At 45.6% G+C, this 19,409-nt stretch overlaps 2 protein-coding genes across 6 annotated transcripts; one reads left to right on the top strand and one right to left on the bottom strand.

The window, feature by feature from the left end:
* Positions 1–115: 115 nt before the first annotated feature.
* Positions 116–5,803, bottom strand: tctn2 (tectonic family member 2). Of its 2 annotated transcripts, XM_053870410.1 has the most exons (19): positions 5,611–5,803; positions 5,336–5,449; positions 5,058–5,122; positions 4,598–4,799; positions 4,406–4,506; positions 4,136–4,335; positions 3,944–4,064; positions 3,424–3,577; positions 3,267–3,350; positions 3,081–3,194; positions 2,925–2,999; positions 2,765–2,863; positions 1,900–2,017; positions 1,712–1,815; positions 1,163–1,310; positions 938–1,081; positions 772–860; positions 371–396; positions 136–308 (listed from the first exon to the last, which is right to left on the bottom strand). In XM_053870410.1, the coding sequence occupies exons 1-19, from the start codon at positions 5,702–5,704 to the stop codon at positions 273–275; spliced, it is 2,088 nt and encodes a 695-aa protein (XP_053726385.1). In that variant the 5' UTR covers positions 5,705–5,803; the 3' UTR covers positions 136–272. The 2 variants fall into 2 exon arrangements, with proteins under 2 accessions (XP_053726383.1, XP_053726385.1); XM_053870408.1 differs by lacking the exon at positions 371–396 and having other exon boundaries at positions 116–308; positions 5,611–5,802.
* si:ch211-225b11.4 (thyroid adenoma-associated protein homolog) lies at positions 5,305–19,162 on the top strand. 4 transcript variants are annotated; one of them, XM_053870405.1, is made up of 30 exons: positions 5,305–5,467; positions 6,600–6,780; positions 6,843–6,929; positions 7,015–7,042; positions 7,128–7,276; positions 7,627–7,749; positions 7,820–7,940; positions 8,004–8,152; positions 8,216–8,297; positions 8,358–8,494; positions 8,635–8,832; positions 8,895–9,600; positions 9,766–9,918; positions 10,203–10,312; positions 10,385–10,545; positions 10,609–10,766; positions 10,829–10,993; positions 11,065–11,216; positions 11,296–11,424; positions 11,874–11,978; positions 12,048–12,248; positions 12,537–12,687; positions 12,748–12,997; positions 13,134–13,370; positions 13,438–13,642; positions 13,784–13,969; positions 14,045–14,295; positions 14,368–14,538; positions 17,157–17,623; positions 17,724–19,162. In XM_053870405.1, the coding sequence occupies exons 2-30, from the start codon at positions 6,649–6,651 to the stop codon at positions 17,981–17,983; spliced, it is 5,424 nt and encodes a 1,807-aa protein (XP_053726380.1). In that variant the 5' UTR covers positions 5,305–5,467; positions 6,600–6,648; the 3' UTR covers positions 17,984–19,162. The 4 variants fall into 4 exon arrangements, with proteins under 4 accessions (XP_053726380.1, XP_053726379.1, XP_053726382.1 ...); XM_053870404.1 differs by having other exon boundaries at positions 5,314–6,249; XM_053870407.1 differs by lacking the exons at positions 5,305–5,467; positions 6,600–6,780; positions 6,843–6,929; ... (2 more) ...; positions 7,627–7,749; positions 7,820–7,940 and having other exon boundaries at positions 8,020–8,112.
* Positions 19,163–19,409: the final 247 nt, after the last annotated feature.

Below are 19,409 nucleotides of genomic sequence, written 5' to 3' on the forward strand. Positions count from 1 at the left end.
AATAAAGCTGTGCAAAACTGTTCACCCCATTGGCTGTAATAAATAAAAATAGAACGTCGTTCTCAGGGAATTAAAACAAATAACCTTACTTTGACAAAATATTATTTATTACATAATAGCAAAACACAAATTCACATCAAACAGAATAATTCCAACTCCTGTTTTTTCCTTTGATGTTCTCCTTTGTCACAGACATGCACTAGTCCAAGCCTGTCTGATCTGCCTCCATGGAGTCCCCAGAAGTGACACAACAATAAAAAAGAAGACCAGAATCAGACCCTTGGCCAGCGCCTGGTAGTAAAGTTCACCTGTGGAAAGGAGATTGCACGCATTAGCCACGATAACATCAACTGTCAACTAAATGGTTTACCAGAAATTCTTGTCCTTCAATTAGAACTAAGAGAAGGAGGCAAGGATACCATTATAAAAGTAAAGAAAATAGTCAGTTAACTTCTAACTCCAATGCAACTGTGTTAAAAACAAAAGAGCTTTAATTTGGTGTTGTTGTTAGTAAACAAAGGAATCCGATCCTGTTTTATTACTGTTGTCGAACTTGTTTTAACTTTGATAGAGACTGAAGTTCAACACACAAACAATGTGACTTTAATACAAAGAATAATTCTTGTCCACGACAGTCAGAATTAATTGGCTCTGTAATACCTTTGTGCCATTTTAGTGTCTCATTTGCCAAGAAAACAATATGCTAACACATTAAACATGGTAGTCAAAATCTTGGATTACTTGGACGTATATAAGAGCTACTCTTGATACCTGCGTAAAACCGTGTCACTGGAAAGGCAAGCTCAGGCCAACAGATATCATTTCTGCTGCAGTCGTACTCGGTGAAGTTAATCTGAAATCTTCAAACAAAGACAGGAAATCAAATTGTTGGTCCTATTACAGAAACCCTTTCTAGCGTGACTTAATGGAGACAAACCTAGTTTTTAGAGGTCTTGTGTTACCAAGAATATCTATGAAGGTAACAGAAGACGTGACAGGAAAGAGCTGAGTCTCTGTGGGATTCAAACATAGGGCGACATCCCCTCCTTCACAGTCCAGAGTCCAGGTGGACAAGTGTGTGCTAGTAAAACGGAAAATGGGATTACAAATGAGATTATAGCCTAGATTGTATCTCCATAAAAACAAAAGCTTGAAGTCATACTTCACTTGCATAGCAGAGATTTCCTTCTGAGGGTGCCCATCGATCCAGCCAGTGACTGAACTCCAGATGTGGATCTCCAGGTGAGTTGGGATCCCGCTGCATGAACAGTTGGTGCTCTCCTCTGTGGTGCTGGCGTTGAGCGTGACAACTGAAAATCACATTCAATTATGAAGACACTGCCCTTCAATCAGAGACGTCGGCCAGAATAAAAAAGTTAATTTATCTATACTGCTGACAGATTTTGACAAAAAATGTATTCTTAAAACGATCTCCGGAACATTAGCAATTGCTTTTTGCAACCCAAAGTTCCACAAAATACATATTTAGAACTTCACAGAAGGGAAATTGGATAAATGTGCTTCTAATGAAATATAAAAATATAAGAAAATATAATATTCCAATACATGAGATATATGAGACCAAATAAGCAACATTAAATAACCAGGACAAATTGAAATGCATTTATGTACTGTACCTGTGTTGTGCCGCACAAAACAAAGACAAACAACTGAAAGATAAATATCAACATGACTGATCTACAATACTCACAACTTATATTTGACCAGTTAGTCACATTTATGTAATCAGGGTTCCCGGCCCTCGCAACTAACGTGACGTCAACTAGAGACTCCAGGAAAGATACAACTGCTCCCCTTAAAAAGACACATTAAAACACAATTATGCAATGTGAGCTTGAAAGGCCTGATATGTTGGTGACACGACAGCCAGCTTCTTACCGTAGACGACTGCACTGACTCAGGTTCAGGCTGGAGGCAGGGAACATACATCCGGACGTTGAATTCTCTCCAAACAAAACTGGTTTCTTCTCAACGGCGGAACAAAGGCCATCACTCACTTCGTAAACAATCAGACAACATTGATGTCACAAACAAAACCTTCAATTGTCATTTATTTGTCCTTCCACAAAGCAATTTGCAGCGTGCAACTCCAAAAGAAGATTAAATGAAGTCAAAAGACGAATAATAAAGAGGCCAAGTTTGAGGCGTGTTTGTAAGATCGTTATATTTATAGGTTGTCGAGCAGCTTGAACGAGTTCTACCAAGACTAGAGTTTATAATAAGAGCATCAACTTGTCCATAGTTGTTGGAATAAATGCTGTTGTGACTGGATTTAATGGATGATCAGACAATGCATACCAGTCCAAATAAGCACGGTATGTGAGTGAGAAGGATGCAGGAGGAAGTGCAGGGGATGGAAACATGTGAGTGCCGGTAGTCAGTCATCCAGAGTGATCATAAATTATGGAATTTGAAGCAGAGAGTGCAGGCATGGTGGAATGGGTGGAGACGACTGAAAGATCCGTGACAACCAAGAAGGAACCTTATACTGTGTTATAGGACAGTCAGGAGTGCTGCCATGATGCACGGTTTTCAGTAGGAGTGACTTGAATGTGGAGAAGATCGGAGACAAAATTAGAGAGGCCAAACTCAGATGGTTAGGACATGAGGAGAGGAAAGACAGGGAAGATACAGACAGCCAATGAGGACATGAAGTGTAAAGGAGTGCTGCGCAGGCTTGTGGCCCCTGATGAGTCCTGCGATACAATAGCATTTGAGGGAGGAATTAAAAAATTAAAATTACCTGGATTGAAGATGCTGAGCGATGAACGTTGAACCACGTCAGTTTCATTCTCAAGCATGTTCACATTTCCAACAATAACTGGCTTGCCTGTCTGATAACCTACCAGAACAAATGTTACTCAATGACAAACAGGACTTTTTCAAAAGGACTTGTATCCTACCTGGGTTGCCTGATTTGGGCTCGTCTTTTAAAACTCCTTTCAGGAACTCAGCGGAATATCTTGTAGTCAACATCACTGATACGGTTAAAATGAAAAATATAAATGTATACCAAGAGCCTCTTGATAATAGGCCATCCATATTTGTAGTCTTCTTACCACTGTCATGAAGAGAAAATGTAGCAACAGTGCGAACCACTGTGATGTTTGTGATGTCATTTCCTTCCCAGTGAAATTTGTAATCCAACGCAGTTGTTACGTTTTCACATACAACTAGAAATAAATGGATAAAAATGTTTATACTGAATTGAATACATGCTAACACAAAGGTATTAAGAAATCTACCTGGAGATACCGATGTTGTCGTGCTTGAACCAAAGTCTGTAAAGTCCTTGGTCCCTGTATCAACTACGTTAACATTTATTACTCCTGCAGCATAAAGGAAGTGTCAAGTCAACAGAACTCTGATTACAAAAGTTTAGTTATCAATTGAGGAGCATACCGCCTTGTCCATTTTTCACTTGAATCATTAAGTCTGTTAGCGTTGTTAGCAAAGGTGTTTCCACGGGACAAGACTGTAGCGGAGTCACACACTCAGCCTTGAAGTTCTTCAAAAAGGCCACAGGAGAGTTCTTCACACAACGACCTAGAACCAGCTGTGAACAGAAAAATGTTTTTTTTTTTTTTCTTGGAGAGCATTTAAAAAAAAAAAAGCAGCCTAAAATAGGCTTTTTTTCTTGAGAATAGGTGTTTAAATTAAGCAAAACAATTGTCAATAAAACAGTTTGGCAAAATAAAAAAAGAAAACGTATTACAGTGCATGTTACCTGCATGAATTTGGCACTGACATCCAAAATAGCTTAAACCAAAAAAATTAGATATAAACAGTTCCAGGTGTACAAGGCATAATAGTGAAACTGCCTGCTCTTTTGCTTCTGATAGAAGAAGAAGCAGTGAGGGAAAAAAAAGACAATCTCAAAGATGCAATCTTCCAAGAAGCACCATCTGTACACAGATCTCACCTGAGGAATAGTGAAGTACTGATCATCAATGGTGAAAATGGGACTTCCTTGGTGATACATAGTGGTGGGCACAGGTGCTGGTAAAGCAGGTGTGTTGAAGGAAGGTCCACGTGTTGGTACACTAGAGGGCGGCATAATCCATATATAAAAGACAGGAACACAAAATATATGTGGTGTAAAATATCCGCTCACATTTTGTCACCCTGATAGAAGAGTCCTAAGTAGGGATTGTTTTCTGGTGGGGATGTGACACATAGAAATGGAAACCAATCAGGAGAGTTTTTAGCAGCCTGACTGGAGCACTGAAAGTCTGGAGCCGAACTGACTTGGCCCCCGAATGGACCCTTAAAACACTGTGAGCGAAACAGTTCCACATCATCCGGTGAACAGTCCTGAGGAAGTTAAGAACAATGATAATCCGCTTTCAAAATTCTTCGATTGTTACAAGAGTCTTCACAGAACCTTATCACAACAGCAGCGGATGTCACATTTTCTCAACGTGAGGTCACACGGACAGGAGCCCAGAGGCTGGTAGACTTGGTTAGTGATGATGGTCTTGTTGTCTAAAAAAAAAAAAAAAAAGAGCATTCAAGTACACAGATAAAATTACTAGACCTTTGAAACTGCAGTGGACTTGTGTCTGCAATTAGTTACCAGGTCCTGAAAGAGTTGGAAATATTCGAGCATAAATCCTGGCCTGGATGGTCACAGATGTCTGGAGAACATCGCTGAGACATGCAGCCACCTGAATTGCCTCCAGAACACAGAGACGCCTCGGGCAGCAGTCAAGGTCTGTTTCATTCAAACCACACAGACGCAAACTCCTCTCTAGTTTCAGGCGAACTTGAACTGCCGCCTGTAACAATTAAATGCTGGTCAAATGCACAGAAACAATGCCAAGAAGGACTAGATATCACAGAAAACAGGAAAAGAGGACAACAACCAAGAACGGTTCCTCCTCTCAGCATAACATAGATGTCTGTAAAATGCAATTATAAAGGGTGGAAATAATAATAATGACAAAATAATATAATAAAATACAAAAATATACGTTCCAGATAACCCTCCACCTGCAGGCATTGGAAAGTCAAGTTTATCAAGAAGAATTTCTCACATTTCCAAGGTGTTCCCTTGTGAGCGTCCACTGTGTTTCTTCAGCAACGCATGATTCATTGCTTCCTGTTTGAAAAGAAACATGAAATAATCTGAAAGTTCAGCAAGCCAGAAGCTGACTCTGAAACACTATAGCGCCTTATAAGCTACATTATCACAGGCCACTAGATGACTAAAACAACAGTGAACCAGCTTTAAAGCAGCACCATTTTTCTTTATTGCCTGCAGTTCAGTGATGTCACTCAGGATTAGTCTTTGCGGGCAATACTGAACACTAACCTTTTGAGTTTTGTCGGTTGACTTTCCGCAGAATGAACGAAATCTGTGAAGTGTTTCCCAGTAACAGAACATTGGCCGAGGGTCCACTGGTAACAAGGAAGGAGGGCTGGAAAACTGTAATCAAACCATAAGGCAAGCATCATCCACGTTCATCTCATAGCAACCCTGTACATTTTATAAATGTTTTACAAAGTAGCAAAAATAGTGAAGTACCAGAGTCGTCCAGATTTGTGTCCAAGCTCAGCTAGTATGACGGTGACATTCTAAGAACTTACCGACGATGTTTTGGGTATTCACCAAGGACGTTATCAGCAGGAAACTAATAAACTGTAGGACGTGAAAAGAGAATTCGAGGAAGATGACAGCCATGCTAGGAAGAAACAGATTTATGTTGTCGACATATTTGTAAACCGTCGGATGCCTTGGCAACCTTCTTCTTCCCGGGAAACGTGAGGACGAATTGACAAGAGGGCGCCCTCATGTGGCCCGGAGGAGACTTTTTTGTAGCTCTAAAATGTAGCTTACTACGCAACATGAGCCAGTAAAATGGGCGTTAAACAAATACTCGCAGGATACTCGCAGACGTTAGGCTATGAATTGTCAGAAAGTAATAGGATGTTTCGATTAAAACGTGCATTGTAGTTGATGAATTGAAGAGACCGGTATCAGCCACTAGATGGCACTATGGGGCTAAGAGACAAAAAGATTACCTCAATCAACGTCAGCGAACAAGTAGGGGTCACGTGACCCGCCGAGCATCGTGGAGTTTGAGCCAGAAGAGCTGCTGGAACTATGTGGACGCCTGAAGAACTGACCTTGATTCTGCAAGGGTGTCTGCTCTCTCATTGTCAGCTACCAGAAAACACCAAACTACTATTAGGAAACGTGTTGGCCAAACTTTTGGAATCTTCCAGGTTTGTAAACATGAACGAATGTTTATTTCAAGCTCGTTGTCATTGTCTGGTTTCTGGATAATGATGATATCACATGGCTTCGCAACTGTTACCTTGCATACATTCCCATTCAGTGATTCTTAGTACATTATACAGAGATTGAAAAATAGCAGAGTGAAGCAGAAAACCTGTAATTTCGGGTACTTGTTCCCACTTTTCCCTTTTTTTCGGAATGCTTGTGTGTAGCTGTTGTGTTGTGTGCGATTGTCTGTAATTTTAGTATTACAGTCAGTCAGTTGTCTGTTATTGTCAAAACATCAGCTTGAATGGTGACATTACTTCACAGTATCTTAACGTTCATACCTAAACAGGAGCAGCGTTAAAAGAAGCAAGGAGAAATTTCTAGATGAGGCCGTCCAGATGTTGAGGAAGGTGCCACAGGCTGAACTTGCTTCTCTGGAGGCTGGCCACCTCCAGCAGATGGTCCGCCTGCTCCTCTCCCTGCAGCTGCAGATGGCCAACATCTCCACTGCTTGTCGAAAAGTAGACCAGGTGAGCTACCGTTCCACGTTTTCAAAAATCTGCCCCGTTACTAATCTGGATTTGGTTGACAGCTTCTGCAACATCTGGCCACAGTTGACCAGCAATTGGTTTATCGAGAAACAGAGGCCTGCATGCATTCCACCAGTCTACATGGCAGAGTAAATCCATCTTCTATGGAATCACAGCAGCTTTCTTTTGACATTTAAATGAGAATATTTTTATTGTTTTGCCTTTTCTTTGTAGATACTGTGTCTTGACGACCTGCAAAGAGGTTGGTTTTACTGTGGACGTCATGATGCAGTTTGTCATCATCATTTACCATCAACGTTTTACCTTGCTCCTCGGCATTCTTCTAGCTTGTATGTTCCTGCAAGACAGCAGTGTTGGACGAGAAGTGTGGCGAGAGTCTCACCTCGCCTTCATGACCAAAGTGTCAGAGTTACTTCCACACATACTTCAGCAGGAATCCCACAGAGACGGTCTGCTGTGTTACACTGCTGTCAAGGTAACCATGGAGTGCAGCGCCAATGAAGTCAACTGGTTCGATTATTGTATTATTGTTGCTGTGTAAAGTAAATGAATCTGAGCAACAAATATGCTCAATGGTGTTTTGCTGCACTGAACATATTCATAATACAGTATTAGAGTCTTCTCATGTTATCCAATTCTAATGTTCTCTTTTCTTGTTGTGATGCTGTTGGGGTTAAAGCATCATTTTTATCGGTGTTATCAATTTACTGTGTGCTTCACTTCCTTTTAAGAATGGGCTTGTTAATCAGCTATGTCCAATTAGCTATTTCTGACAAGTGGTGTCAAGTTTTGTTATCAGGTCTTTATGGTTCTGCATTTGTGTAGGTATGTCTCCAGATCTTTCAGATGTTGCCCTGTGAAGTACGTCCGGGGGTTTGGTACATGGAGACCAAGAGCCCAACAGTGCAGAAGACCCTGCAGTTTCTCATGAACATCATCCTTGGACAGGTGGAAGCAGTAACCCTGGACTTGGTAAAATGGGTTTTTCTGTTCAGTTGTTTGACTCCACGTTGTTCAGTGTCAGAACAGAGACACGCGGCTGCTGGCAGGAACTGCTGTCGCCATGCTGATCAACACCTCACCAGATACGGCTTCTGGAGGAGCTGCTGCCCATAGTCTCCTTCAAGTGTTCAGTTCAGGTGTGTGACCATTACATTTTTCAAAATCCAGAATGCTATGCAAATCCATCCTGTATGTCTCAGAGTCGTTGCTGCTGCGAGTGGGTGTGCTTCAGGTGAATTGTGTCTGCACAAACTACAAGGACCAAGTGGGCATGCTGGCTATCATGAGAGGTCTTCTTACCTGCAGTAGGTCAGACATCCTGCTTACGCCACAAGACGATGATTCCAATGTAAGAAGAGCTAAGATGTGGCGTGTTGGCTCATCCTAGTCAAACCAAGCATCATCTTTTCAGAGTCTTTTGTTGCTGGATGGTATGTTCGCTCCAGTTTTTACGTTGTGTGAGGCAAGACTGGACTCTCACTTTGCATTTGAAGGTGAGTGTTGTATTGTCTGTGTGCTGGAAATTCTGTTCAAATGTTGACCTGGGGTTACAGTTTTAACCCTGTGGATGAAGAAAGTGAAGGAATGTTGTGCCGACATCTGGAAGAGGACGGATGTTCGACTTTTACCTGACGACGGAAAATTGCTGCATCAGCTTGTTCATATTTGCTGGAGCAACACTGAAAGCCCGGTGAGTTCAGTTTCATTACCACGTTCTTGCTCTGTTATTGCAGTGGTGAGTTTATCACACTGTTTCCCGCGTCCACCAATGAACCAGGGGGATCTGGCAAACTAGCAGCCCAAGAAAAACATCTGTTTGTCCACTGGCAGGTGGAGTGTGTGTCAGAGCATGCGCGCAGTTCCTTCAGTCTGCTGCTGGAGCTTTATCAAATGGACTGTGAGCAGTTTGGTGACACAAAGGTGCCCCTTTATACTGATCTGCTCCACCAAGTCATCAAGCTCCCATGGGAGACCAAAGCCAGATACCTTCACCTCAGTGCTCTTCTTCCTTATCTGCACACAGACACGGTGAGAATTTTCAAATTGTGCATGACAAATGATTGAGTTCTCTGACTACTAGTGTTCCCCAGGTGCTCAGTCTTTGTCCTCAGTGCCCCAGTCATATCCTGAAGTGCCTGTCCACCAATCACCTCTCTCCCTGTGCCTCTGAGCTTTACAAGAGTTTGATCCAGCAGCAGAGGTGTCGTGGAGCTTCATTGACGGAGCAGCAGCTTGTCAATCAGTGGTCCAGACGGTGGCAGCAAGTCCTTCTGGCTGGGCTGACCTCTGACCTCACTCTTGTTCAAAGCAACATCTCCACTCACCTGCTGCCCAGCACCTTCCATACCTTTCCTACTGCTGTGGAGCCTCTTCTGCTCGCTCTGGACCTGGGCGACCCGGGCCACCTCCGTGCCTGGGCTGCCATCATGAGCTCTTATCGGGCCACGACTGGAGCCTCTCCCTGGACTCTGCCGGGACACTCCACTCAGCAAACTCTTCATCGTGCACTTGGTTCTGCTGACGACAAAGTTCGCCTTGCTGCGCTGAACCTACTGTGCTGCTGTCCGAAGACCAGGGAGAGTCCCACAATTCAAGAGATGTCAATCATGAGGAGCTTCATCCCAGAGAACCTGAACTGTGAGTCGTCTCCATTTCGGCAGCATTTTCAAATGGGGGTGAGGAAATTTCTGGTTCGCGTCCGAGACAGCTGCTTGGCTCTTGCCAGAACACAAAAGAGTCAGACAGAAGATGCTGGCATCTATGGAAGTGCTCCAGAAGCTCTGAACCAGGGAATAGGTGAGGACTTTGCTTTCAACATTGTTTAATTCAGCAAAGATGCGGTGGAGACAAAGACAATTCAATAACAACTATCTCCGATCAAACATGTAAAATGGTTGTTGAATAAATAAAAAACACATTTCTTGCCATGGTGCTTTTTTCAATTCCTGAAATGATCTCCAGGTTTTGTGGACTGGCTGAGCGAGCTTCCATATTGCTACCTGGCACCAGGACACAGCTACCAGAGAAAGAAGACATCTTTGTTAATGCTGTCTGCAGTCCTGGAGACCTGCACAGACACTTGGAGCCCCAACAGGAGGAAAGGACAACCACCAGGTCTGGTTCAAAATGTGCCGCCCTCAACCTTCATCATTTCATTTTCTCTCAAGAACATCCTCCTCCACCTTAACTATCTTGATCATTCTTCCGTGTCACACCTGTTCTCCTCATGTCCTCCTTTTCCATGAACCTTAATGATCTCCTTTGACCTGTTGGTTCCATTCTTTGTCCAGCACGTGTGTCCAAACTATCTGACCTCTCTAACTTTGTATCAAAACTTTGATCTTGTCCTGCCTTAGTTAAGTAGTTGCATAATAAATGGATGTATCTCTTACTTCCAGTAAACATGGGGTCTCTGGTGAAATACGCTCAGCTGAATGGTCTGTGGAATTTCTTCTGCAGGGCTAAACACTTGGTCCTCATCAGTTGTTTAGAGGATTCTACAAATGAGGTAGACAACCTCCACAAAGTTTGACTTGTTCATGCATTTGTTTGGAGTCATTATCCTACCTTTCTTTGACAGATCCGAGAACTTTCAGCTGAGCTGCTTTTGAAGTTTTTCCCACCCAGATTTCCCGACGACGTTGCAGCCGCGCTGCTCTGCCGAACCAAGGAGCTTCTGTGCAGTCCTCGTGTCCATCAGGCTCAGATGGGAGCAGTGATGATGAAGGTTCTCTTTCACAAGTGGGTTTGTCTTTTCGTCTGAGTCATTTCTGCTTCAGATGTGAGAAGATGTTTTATCTTCAGATCTCTACATCAGCATGGAGATGAGCCGCTGACCACTGAAAACACTGATAACAATCAGGACTACAGTTTGCTGAGGTTCCTAGTGAAAGAACTTGAAGAGCATTATCTCGCAGCCAGGGGAAACATGATGCTGGCTGCAAGAACAAAGCCTGTTCATGGTACAAACAGCTCCCCAAAGTAATGCTGCCGGAACCAGAAGTCACACAGTATCTCGTGGCAGGTGTTCTGAGTGCCCTCCAGAGGTGTGTGCTCGACGCATCCAGCTGTGTGTGTAGCTCCTTCAGTCGGGCTCAGTTGACTCATCTCCTGGCTCTGCTGGAAAACATTTCTCTGCTCCTGCTGGGTGTTCTGCATGGAGAGCAGGTTTCTTCTGCCGATGAAATGGGTATGGCACATTCTGTTTACTAGTTTAAAACCTTAATCTGTTGTTTGAAATACAAAAATATACTCTTAAAGGAGACACCCTTCCATCTTTCTGTGACATGGGGAACGCCATCAGCTCTCTCATCGCCCAGTCTGATGAAGGCCACCGAGGGGACGAGGAGGAGTGCGTTCTTCTATCTGAAGAACATAGTCTTGTTCTTACTTGTTGCTGGGTCTCACTCAAGGTATTGCACTAGAGTGGACAAAATGTGATTTTGTCCATTAAAAACAAGGATACATTGATACTCAATGTTTTATTCAAAGGAGACCGGAATCTTTCTGGGTTCTCTGGTGGAGAAGGTTCTGGCTGAATCTAAGGGACTTCTGACAAAAGAAGATCTCATAAAAGCTTCAGACATTTTTAAAAATATCCTCCTCAAATGTCGACACTGGGTAAGTTGTTAGTTCTGACACACACACATAACACACACACCCTCATAATGTCCTTGTGGGGACATTATGAGGGTTCTCATTGACATAACCCTTTCCCCCGCCTCTAACCCTGAACCTAACCATCCATAACAAATGGCTCACCTTAACCAGGACTCGAAACCAACCAAACTTCAACCCAGTTATAATGACCCTGTTAAGCCGCTTCATCCTCAAATTGAGGTTTGGACCAGTGGGGACCTTTGACAGAAGTTGTTTTAAGTTTCAACCTGCTAGGTCCACATTAGCAGTAGTTGCCGATGGTTAATGGACTTGTCCCTGCATCCTTGCCCTACATGAGCATTTGGTTTAAATCCAACACGACAATTCCATATGTTTTGTTTTGGTTGCATGTTGTTCTCTGAAAGGTACCACACGTGCAGTTGAATAACGTTCATGGTTTTATTCACCAGGGGGCAGTAGAGGGCTGCTGTGTTGGTTTCACACGATTTTGTGGTTCCTTACTCGGCAGCAGCGATTCAGACTTGAAAGAGATCCCTGCTCACGTGCTCAGACAGGTGAACCATGAATGTTTGAGACGGATTATAACTTGTGCTTATATTTGTTTGTGGTCTTCTGGTTTTCAGGGTTTACAAGTTCTGAAATCTCAGAGTTCCACTTCAGTTACTCGCCGTGCAGCAGGGTTGCCAATGTTGATCCTGTGTGTCCTGTCTGCTGAGGACAACAGTAAAGCTCGACCACTGTTGGCTCACAGCGTTCAAACGTTACTTGAGACAGCCAGAACTCCTTTGCCTGAGAACTGGGACCAAACGTTGGACCTGTCACAGGTGTAGAGAAAATGCATGTAGCATCCCACCTCTGAAAGTCATTTTTATGTGAGATTAATATATGAATCGATCATACACACACTTACCACGACACCTATGTTGTCGAAAAAAAGAATACTTATGAATACATCTATCCCCATTCTTGTTTGTGACGCTCCTCTCTGAGTGAAGAACTCTGGAGTGTTATTTGCTTCTTCGGCAGTATAGGTACACCAGCAGGGAGTTCCATTAGCTGGTGAATTTGGTTCAGTCGTCAGTGAGCTCATGGACCTTGTTTCCCCTCCTCAGGTGTGTGCGGTTCACACCCTGCAGGCGCTGATCCGTGGCTCAGGCCTCGGTGTTGCTGTTCTGCAGTTTGCAGCTTCAGTTGCCATCCTGTCTCTGACTCTGCTCAGCTCTCCCTGCTGGGCCATGAGGAACGCTGCTCTGCAGCTCTACAGTACGTCCCTTCCCTTGTTGTTTAACTGTTAGCAAACAGTGACATCTAAATCACTTCCAGGTTCTCTTTGCTCCCGCATGCTTGGCCAGCGACACAGTGGTAAAGAAGGAGATGCCAAGCATGGCATGTCTCCATCTGCTTTCTTCTTTCACTATGCTGAGCTCCAGGCTTTCGTCCTCGCTCAGCTGAGAGAGGCTGCTGAGGATCTTCAGGGTTCCACAGATGAGGCCAGGCTTCGTCTGCAGCCAGCTCTTTTCCCGATTCTCACACTGCTGGCTCAGCTGCAACCTGGACTGCAAGACCCCACTGGGTGAGGGCCTTTGCCTGCTTAGATACCGTGCCTTGGCATTAACATGTGAATGATTTTGTGTCCAACATAGAAGACATTTGTTGCTTCTCTGTCCAGGAGCAGCTAAGTGAGATTTTTTTTTTAAATTCTCTGTCAGGTCGCTGGCAGACTTCCTCCAGCCTTTGCTCCAGCTCTCCTCCAGCCCCATCTACAATGTGAGAGTAATGTCCTCCAAAGCTTTGGTTGCCATGGCACCCCCCTCAGAGTACATGAAGATCCTCATCCAAATATCAGCTCAGTTGCCATCAGAACAGGGGCACAGCCGTCACAACCTCCTGCATGGACAGTTGCTTCAGATGAAAGCTCTCACAGACAGAGTTCTGTGCACTGAAAGGTCAGACCCTGAGAATGATCCAGGCCTCTGAGTCAGTGCTTGATTTTTGGTGCGTCTCCATCCACAGCACTCCCTCGGAAGTTTGGTGTGAGGTGCTGGAGAAAGTAGAAGCTTCCATTTGGCTGGCAGGTGAAGCTCAGCGCTGTCCTCTGGTGCGGGTCGCCTACCTGGACATTGTCAGCTCTCTGAGAGAATTCTTCTGTGAGAGTTACTTGTCCCAACTTCATGACCTGCTCACACACATGATCTGCGCCCCTAAACGTGAGCTCCAGGTGTGTTCAGCTGACATTCCACAGGTTTACACCCAAGGTGGATTATTCTGATTGTGATTCCTTCATTTGAAATAGTAATTTTATCAGCCTCGTTGATCAGCGGTATTCCTTGTCTTTGTTTTGGCCATGCTGTCGCTTCAGGTCGGCCTGGCCTGCTTTCATCAACGAGCCGTTCAGTTTCTGTGTGAAGACCAACAGTGGACCTGTGATGTCTTCACCAACTTCTCTGCAACCAGTCCAGAGCTGAAGCAAATGCTGGTCACATGGCTCACAGACGGACAAGCTCTGAGCCAAAACACCAGAGGAGTTATCAGTGGAATTTTGCAGGTGAGTGTCATGAGTCCAAGTGTTGAGCTATACACAGATCCAGTCATTTCCCTAACAGCGCATTCTGCTTGCCAGTGTAACCTGAGGGAGGCGCTGATGAGCGACAGTGCCATGTACAGAAAGAGCTACCTGGCAGCCCTGGCTGCCATGACAACTTCCACTGGGCTTCTCTCACCTCAACATCCTTCTGCTTCACACCCAAGCCAGTCAGACCTTCATCTTTGTTTGGACTTGTTGTTTGGAGACTTGGAGCAGGACCAAGCTGGACCTGAGCTGCTGTCTCACACTCTGCTTGCTGCCAGCTCGCTGCTTGCCCAACTCTCCAGGTTGATGTTACCTTTGTGTTAAATCACGTCGTTGTCATCGCCTGTAATGTCACTTCTCCTTGTCACTGCCAGTCTGAAGGTTTCTGTGGTCCAACGGTGGTGTGGCGTCCTGGAGTCTCACTGTACTCCTGATGTAGCTGAGGTGCTCAGGATGGTCTGTGCTGATGCTCTGTGTGTGGCTGGTGTCAACATCATCAATCATATCATGGAGGAGAGTCACAGCGAGAGGTCCATCCTCATCAGGTATTCACAAGTGAACAATGGCAGATAAGCTCATTCAACCACCAACAAGACCTGGGCACATATTTCAACCAAACTTACAGGAATCGTTGACGGCGGGACACGGAAATTATGGTTACTTTTTGTTGGTGCTCTGCAGATTTGATCTTGAACAACTATTTCATTAATCCTCACATCATTTCTAAACCAAGAACGCCATCTAGTGGCCTCTAAAAACTAGGACACTGTTTCATCAACCCTGCAATACGGTTATTGATACCTCATCTACACGTCACTGCTCCGGACTCGACCACTCATGCCTCATTTGCTCTAAACCAGGGGCTCTTAACCTTTTGGTCCACTCACACGTAAACAAAGCAAAACTTTGTGAAACGACATGAAACCATGTGATCAGTGCAAAGATATTTATTTGTCATGGAAAAGTCCAACCAACAGCAGAAGCAGTTTCAAGTCATGTTCATCAAATTCACTAAACAAAAAAGTAAAATTGCAAAAAAAAAAGTAAAATCCCGTCGTCACGTCTTCCACTCAGGAAGCGGGGACTGAGGACTCGGATGGCTCTCTCATCACCCGGGCCGAAGTCACCGAGGTTGTTCGTAAGCTCCTCGGTGGTAGGGCACCGGGAGTGGATGAGATCCGTACTGAGTATCTGAAGTCCCTGGATGTTATAGGGCTGTCGTGGCTGACACGTCTCTGCAACATCGCGTGGCAGTCGAGGACAGTGCCTCTGGATTGGCAGACCGGGGTGGTGGTCCCCCTGTTTAAGAAGGGGGACCGGAGGGTGTGTTCCAACTATAGGGGGATCACACTCCTCAGCCTCCCTGGAAAGGTCTATTCCAGGGTACTAGAGAGGAGACTTCGGCCAATAGTCGAACCTCAGATCCAGGAGGAACAGTGTGGTTTTCGTCCCGGTCGTGGAACACTGGACCAGCTCTATACCCTCCATCGGGTGCTCAAGGGTTCATGGGTGTTCGCCCAAGCAGTCCACATGTGCTTTGTGGATTTGGAGAAGGCGTTGGACCGTGTCCCTCGCGATGTCCTGTGGGGGGTGCTCCGGGAATATGGGGCCCTCTGCTAGGGGCTGTCCGCTCCTTGTGTGACCGGAGCAGGAGCATGGTTCGCATTGCCGGCAGTAAATCAGACCTGTTCCCGGTGCATGTTGGCCTCCGCCAGGGCTGCCCTTTGTCACCGGTTCTGTTCATCACTTTTATGGACAGAATTTCTAGGCGCAGCCAGGGGTCGGAGGGGATCCGGTTCGGGAACCACAGAATTTCATCTCTGCTATTTGCGGACGATGTTGTCCTGCTGGCCTCATCGGACCGGGACCTTCAGCATGCGCTGGGGCGGTTTGCAGCCGAGTGTGAAGCGGCCGGGATGAGGATCAGCACCTCCAAGTCTGAGGCCATGGTTCTCGACCGGAACACGGTGGTTTGCTCTCTCCAGGTTGGTGGAGAGTTCTTGCCTCAAGTGGCGGAGTTTAAGTATCTCGGGGTCTTGTTCTCGAGTGAGGGAAAAAGGGAGCGTGAGATTGATAGACGGGTTGGTGCAGCCGCAGCAGTGATGCGGTCGCTGTATCGGACCGTCGTGGTGAAGAGAGAGCTGAGTCACAAGACGAAGCTCTCGATTTACCGATCGATCTACGTTCCCTCCCTCACCTGTGGTCACGAGCTTTGGGTAGTGATCGAAAGGATGAGATCGTGGATACAAGCGGCTGAGATGAGTTTCCTCCGCAGGGTGGCTGGGCGCACCCTTAGAGATAGGGTGAGGAGTTCGGTCATCCGGGAGGAGCTCGGGGTGGAGCCGCTGCTCCTCCACATCGAGAGGAACCAGCTGAGGTGGCTCGGGCATCTGATCCGGATGCCCCCTGGACGCCTCCCTGGGGAGGTGTTCCGGGCATGTCCTACCGGGAGGAGACCCCGGGGAAGACCCAGGACTCGCTGGAGAGATTATGTCTCCGGTCTGGCCTGGGAACGCCTCGGGATCCCCCGGGAGGAGCTGGAGGAGGTTTGTGTGGACCGGGAAGTTTGGGCTTCCCTGCTCCGAATGCTGCCTCCGCGACCCGACCCCGGATAAGCGGCAGAAGAAGGTGAAGGTGAAGGTGAAAAAGTAAAATGCAAACTGTTGAGAAAATGGAAAAAACTCAATACAATTCTGAATAAAATATAATATAATAAAACCATGTCTGAATATCATGAAATAAAAATAGTCTATTTTATTTAAACTCCAAAGAAGATGTAAATGAAAGTATTGCCACAAAATTAATTTTCAAAACCGCTTCAACAGGTGCTCTCATGAACAGTTTACTGTAGAGGGCGCCATCACTTTCTTCGTCATTGTTTCATTCCAAGGACTCCTCCATAGTTGGTGACTATCGGTTCACTCACTGCTGCCACCATACGTGGCTCATGGATCAGAACTGAGCGTCTCACGGCCCACTGGTGTGAAACCTGTAGCAGCCCTCTAGGAGGCGCTCCCTCGTGACATGGGCCATGGGCCTCGGCCCTATGGTTAAGAATCACTGCTCCAGGATATCCCAACTATTATGTGGCGCTACTCTTTAATCATCCTCTCAGTGAGGTAGCCTGCTCAAACCAGTATTTTGTGTTCTGTTTCTTGTCCAGGCTGCTGAGCTGCAGCCTGTGCCTGCTGCAGGACCAGAGTCAGGCAGTGAGAACCAGAGCATCAGGTTTCATCTCCTTGTTGCTTCACGTTCGTGCACAGAAGCAGGGGAGTGTTCACCACATGCAGGTGAACCAGGCAGTTCCACTGGTGCTCGACCTGCTTCTGGAGGAATGCTGGAACACGCCAGGAGCACTGGAGGCGCTGCTGCGTCATGTGCCGCTGCCTGACCTCGATGCTCTGCTGAAGGAAGCTTCAGACGCGGCGAGCACCAGTCTGTACCAGCAGGACGACGCCAACGTGTTTGCAGAGCCAGCTGTGATGTCACTGCATGCACTGCCTCTCCTGCTACGGTTAGTCCAGAAGCAGTCGCAGTCTCCAAAGCTGACTGCGAGTCTGAGGGCCTGGGCGGAGGAACATGCTGGCCGTCTACTCCACAGTCTGACTCTGTTTTACAAGCTTCATGCAGGTAGACCACTATATAGTTACTGTTACTGCTGCCAACGGTCCCGGTCTGCAGAGCTTCTGATGCCTGGTTCTGACTGCATGATACACTGTTCTGTCCACAGATGAGACGTTGACCCCAGCCTGGCTGTCGCTGCTCACAGACCCTGGTTTTCACATGACAGTCACAGGCCTGCTCACCCGATCTGTCTTCCTGCTTGCACTCTTGCAAACATGTGAGGATCCCCTACACACCTGCGACGCCTCAACCCTGCAGAGCAGCATCCAGGATGTGCACACATGTCTTCTCAGGAAGGGTGGGTTTCATTTCCCTGCCCTGTTAACAGCTGCTGTGATTGGACGATTAGACCTTAGTGTGTCCTGAGCCACGATCTGGCAAGCAGCCACCGTTGCATAAGAGCCGTCATTGTGTGACCAGCACACGGGGAGACCAGTCAAGTTGATGGAGTGTTCAAGTCTACCTCCAGTTCAATTGTAATGCACCTTTATTGGTGGGAAATGATGCCCTGCTGGGAGTGTTCACATCTCTGAAATGCTCCATTAGCATTGAACACGGTTGACCGGACCTGATATTTGTGGTGGCACTGCAACAGACATCACTGCTGTAGACTTGCATCACCAGGCCAGCTGTTGATGTTTCCTCAGTGGCTCGTAAACCAACAATGTTATTGGTGCTCCACCGAATGTACGTCTGAGTTAATCATCTCAATCTGAAATTACATGAGCAATGTCTATCAGAGGTACATAGTGTATAGGCCGCCTCCTCCTCTCATCACATTTTTTTTATTGCTCTTGTAAACAAAAGACAATAATTAGATTAAAAAAAAAACTTTTATTTAAATCTATTCACCGACTGTACAATGTTTACCAATTATGCATACGATGAACAGTTTTAAACATCTTCAAATCTTTCCTCAGGTGTGCTAGGTGCTTCTTATTATTAGGTCTTTTATTTATTCTTTAAGTCAATTTTCTTTATTCACTCTGTATCCGTATTAATGTTTTCCCACTGTATGCGTTTTGGGAAAACTGAAAGCGTGTTTACTGTAGTTCCGCTCCTCAGTTTTCAAAATCTTTGGAGGACAAATGTTAATATGAAATAAATAAAATGATATATAAATACTGTATACATAAACTCATGGTTCATTCTGAAGTTGGAGACAAACTATGAGAACGTTTTTCATTCTGGCTGTGTCTTGTCCTTCGCTTGTACAATAATCCTGCTCCTGGCTAATTCCAAGCCCAAGTCGGTGCAACCCTGTTACTTTCCCTCAGTGCTGCAGAGAAGGAGCAGCTCATTCAGTCTTGTTCAAGTGATTGAAATGTAAGAATGGTCAATGATTAGCTTCTTTATGCGACTGCCTGTTCTGACAGTTTTTGCATGGACGTGTTATGAAGGGTCATAACGGTGTCATCGTTTCTCCAATGTGATCTCAAATACTATATATTTATTAAGAAGATTTAAGGAGGTTTAGAATGTTCTTGAACGGGCTCGTCCTGAAGCAAGCCTCCACACACACACACACACTATACATATTTATATATCTTTTGCTTCACAGATGACAGTGGTAGTGGGGATCGACCTGGCGACTCTGGCGGTAGCCAGCAGGATTTGAGAAAGTTAAAAAAACAAACCCAAATCAACATCTAAACTAGGCGCCTCACAGACGTGTGCGCGCATCCGAGCACGCAACTCAGTGAACACTGGCTGAGTCACGAGTTCACGCGCTCTTCCACTACAGCGCATGCGTGCAGCAGCTCCCGTGGATCGGTGCGATGTCACTGGAAAG

This window comes from Synchiropus splendidus, chromosome 7 (assembly GCF_027744825.2).
Source record: "Synchiropus splendidus isolate RoL2022-P1 chromosome 7, RoL_Sspl_1.0, whole genome shotgun sequence".
Taxonomy (NCBI): domain Eukaryota; kingdom Metazoa; phylum Chordata; class Actinopteri; order Syngnathiformes; family Callionymidae; genus Synchiropus; species Synchiropus splendidus.

Excerpts from the sequence above, each read along its gene's own strand:
- tctn2 (XM_053870408.1), bottom strand. The coding sequence starts at position 5,704 with ATGGCTGTCATCTTCCTCGAATTCTCTTTTCACGTCCTACAGTTTATT. Across the intron at positions 4,507-4,597 it reads TCCAACTCTTTCAGGACCTG|ACAACAAGACCATCATCACT; the intron begins GTAACTAATTGC and ends TTTTTTTTTTAG. Across the intron at positions 3,578-3,943 it reads AGTACTTCACTATTCCTCAG|CTGGTTCTAGGTCGTTGTGT; the intron begins GTGAGATCTGTG and ends TTCTGTTCACAG.
- si:ch211-225b11.4 (XM_053870404.1), top strand. The coding sequence starts at position 6,128 with ATGTGGACGCCTGAAGAACTGACCTTGATTCTGCAAGGGTGTCTGCTC. Across the intron at positions 7,941-8,003 it reads CCTTCAAGTGTTCAGTTCAG|AGTCGTTGCTGCTGCGAGTG; the intron begins GTGTGTGACCAT and ends TGTATGTCTCAG. Across the intron at positions 10,546-10,608 it reads ATGAAGGTTCTCTTTCACAA|ATCTCTACATCAGCATGGAG; the intron begins GTGGGTTTGTCT and ends TTTTATCTTCAG.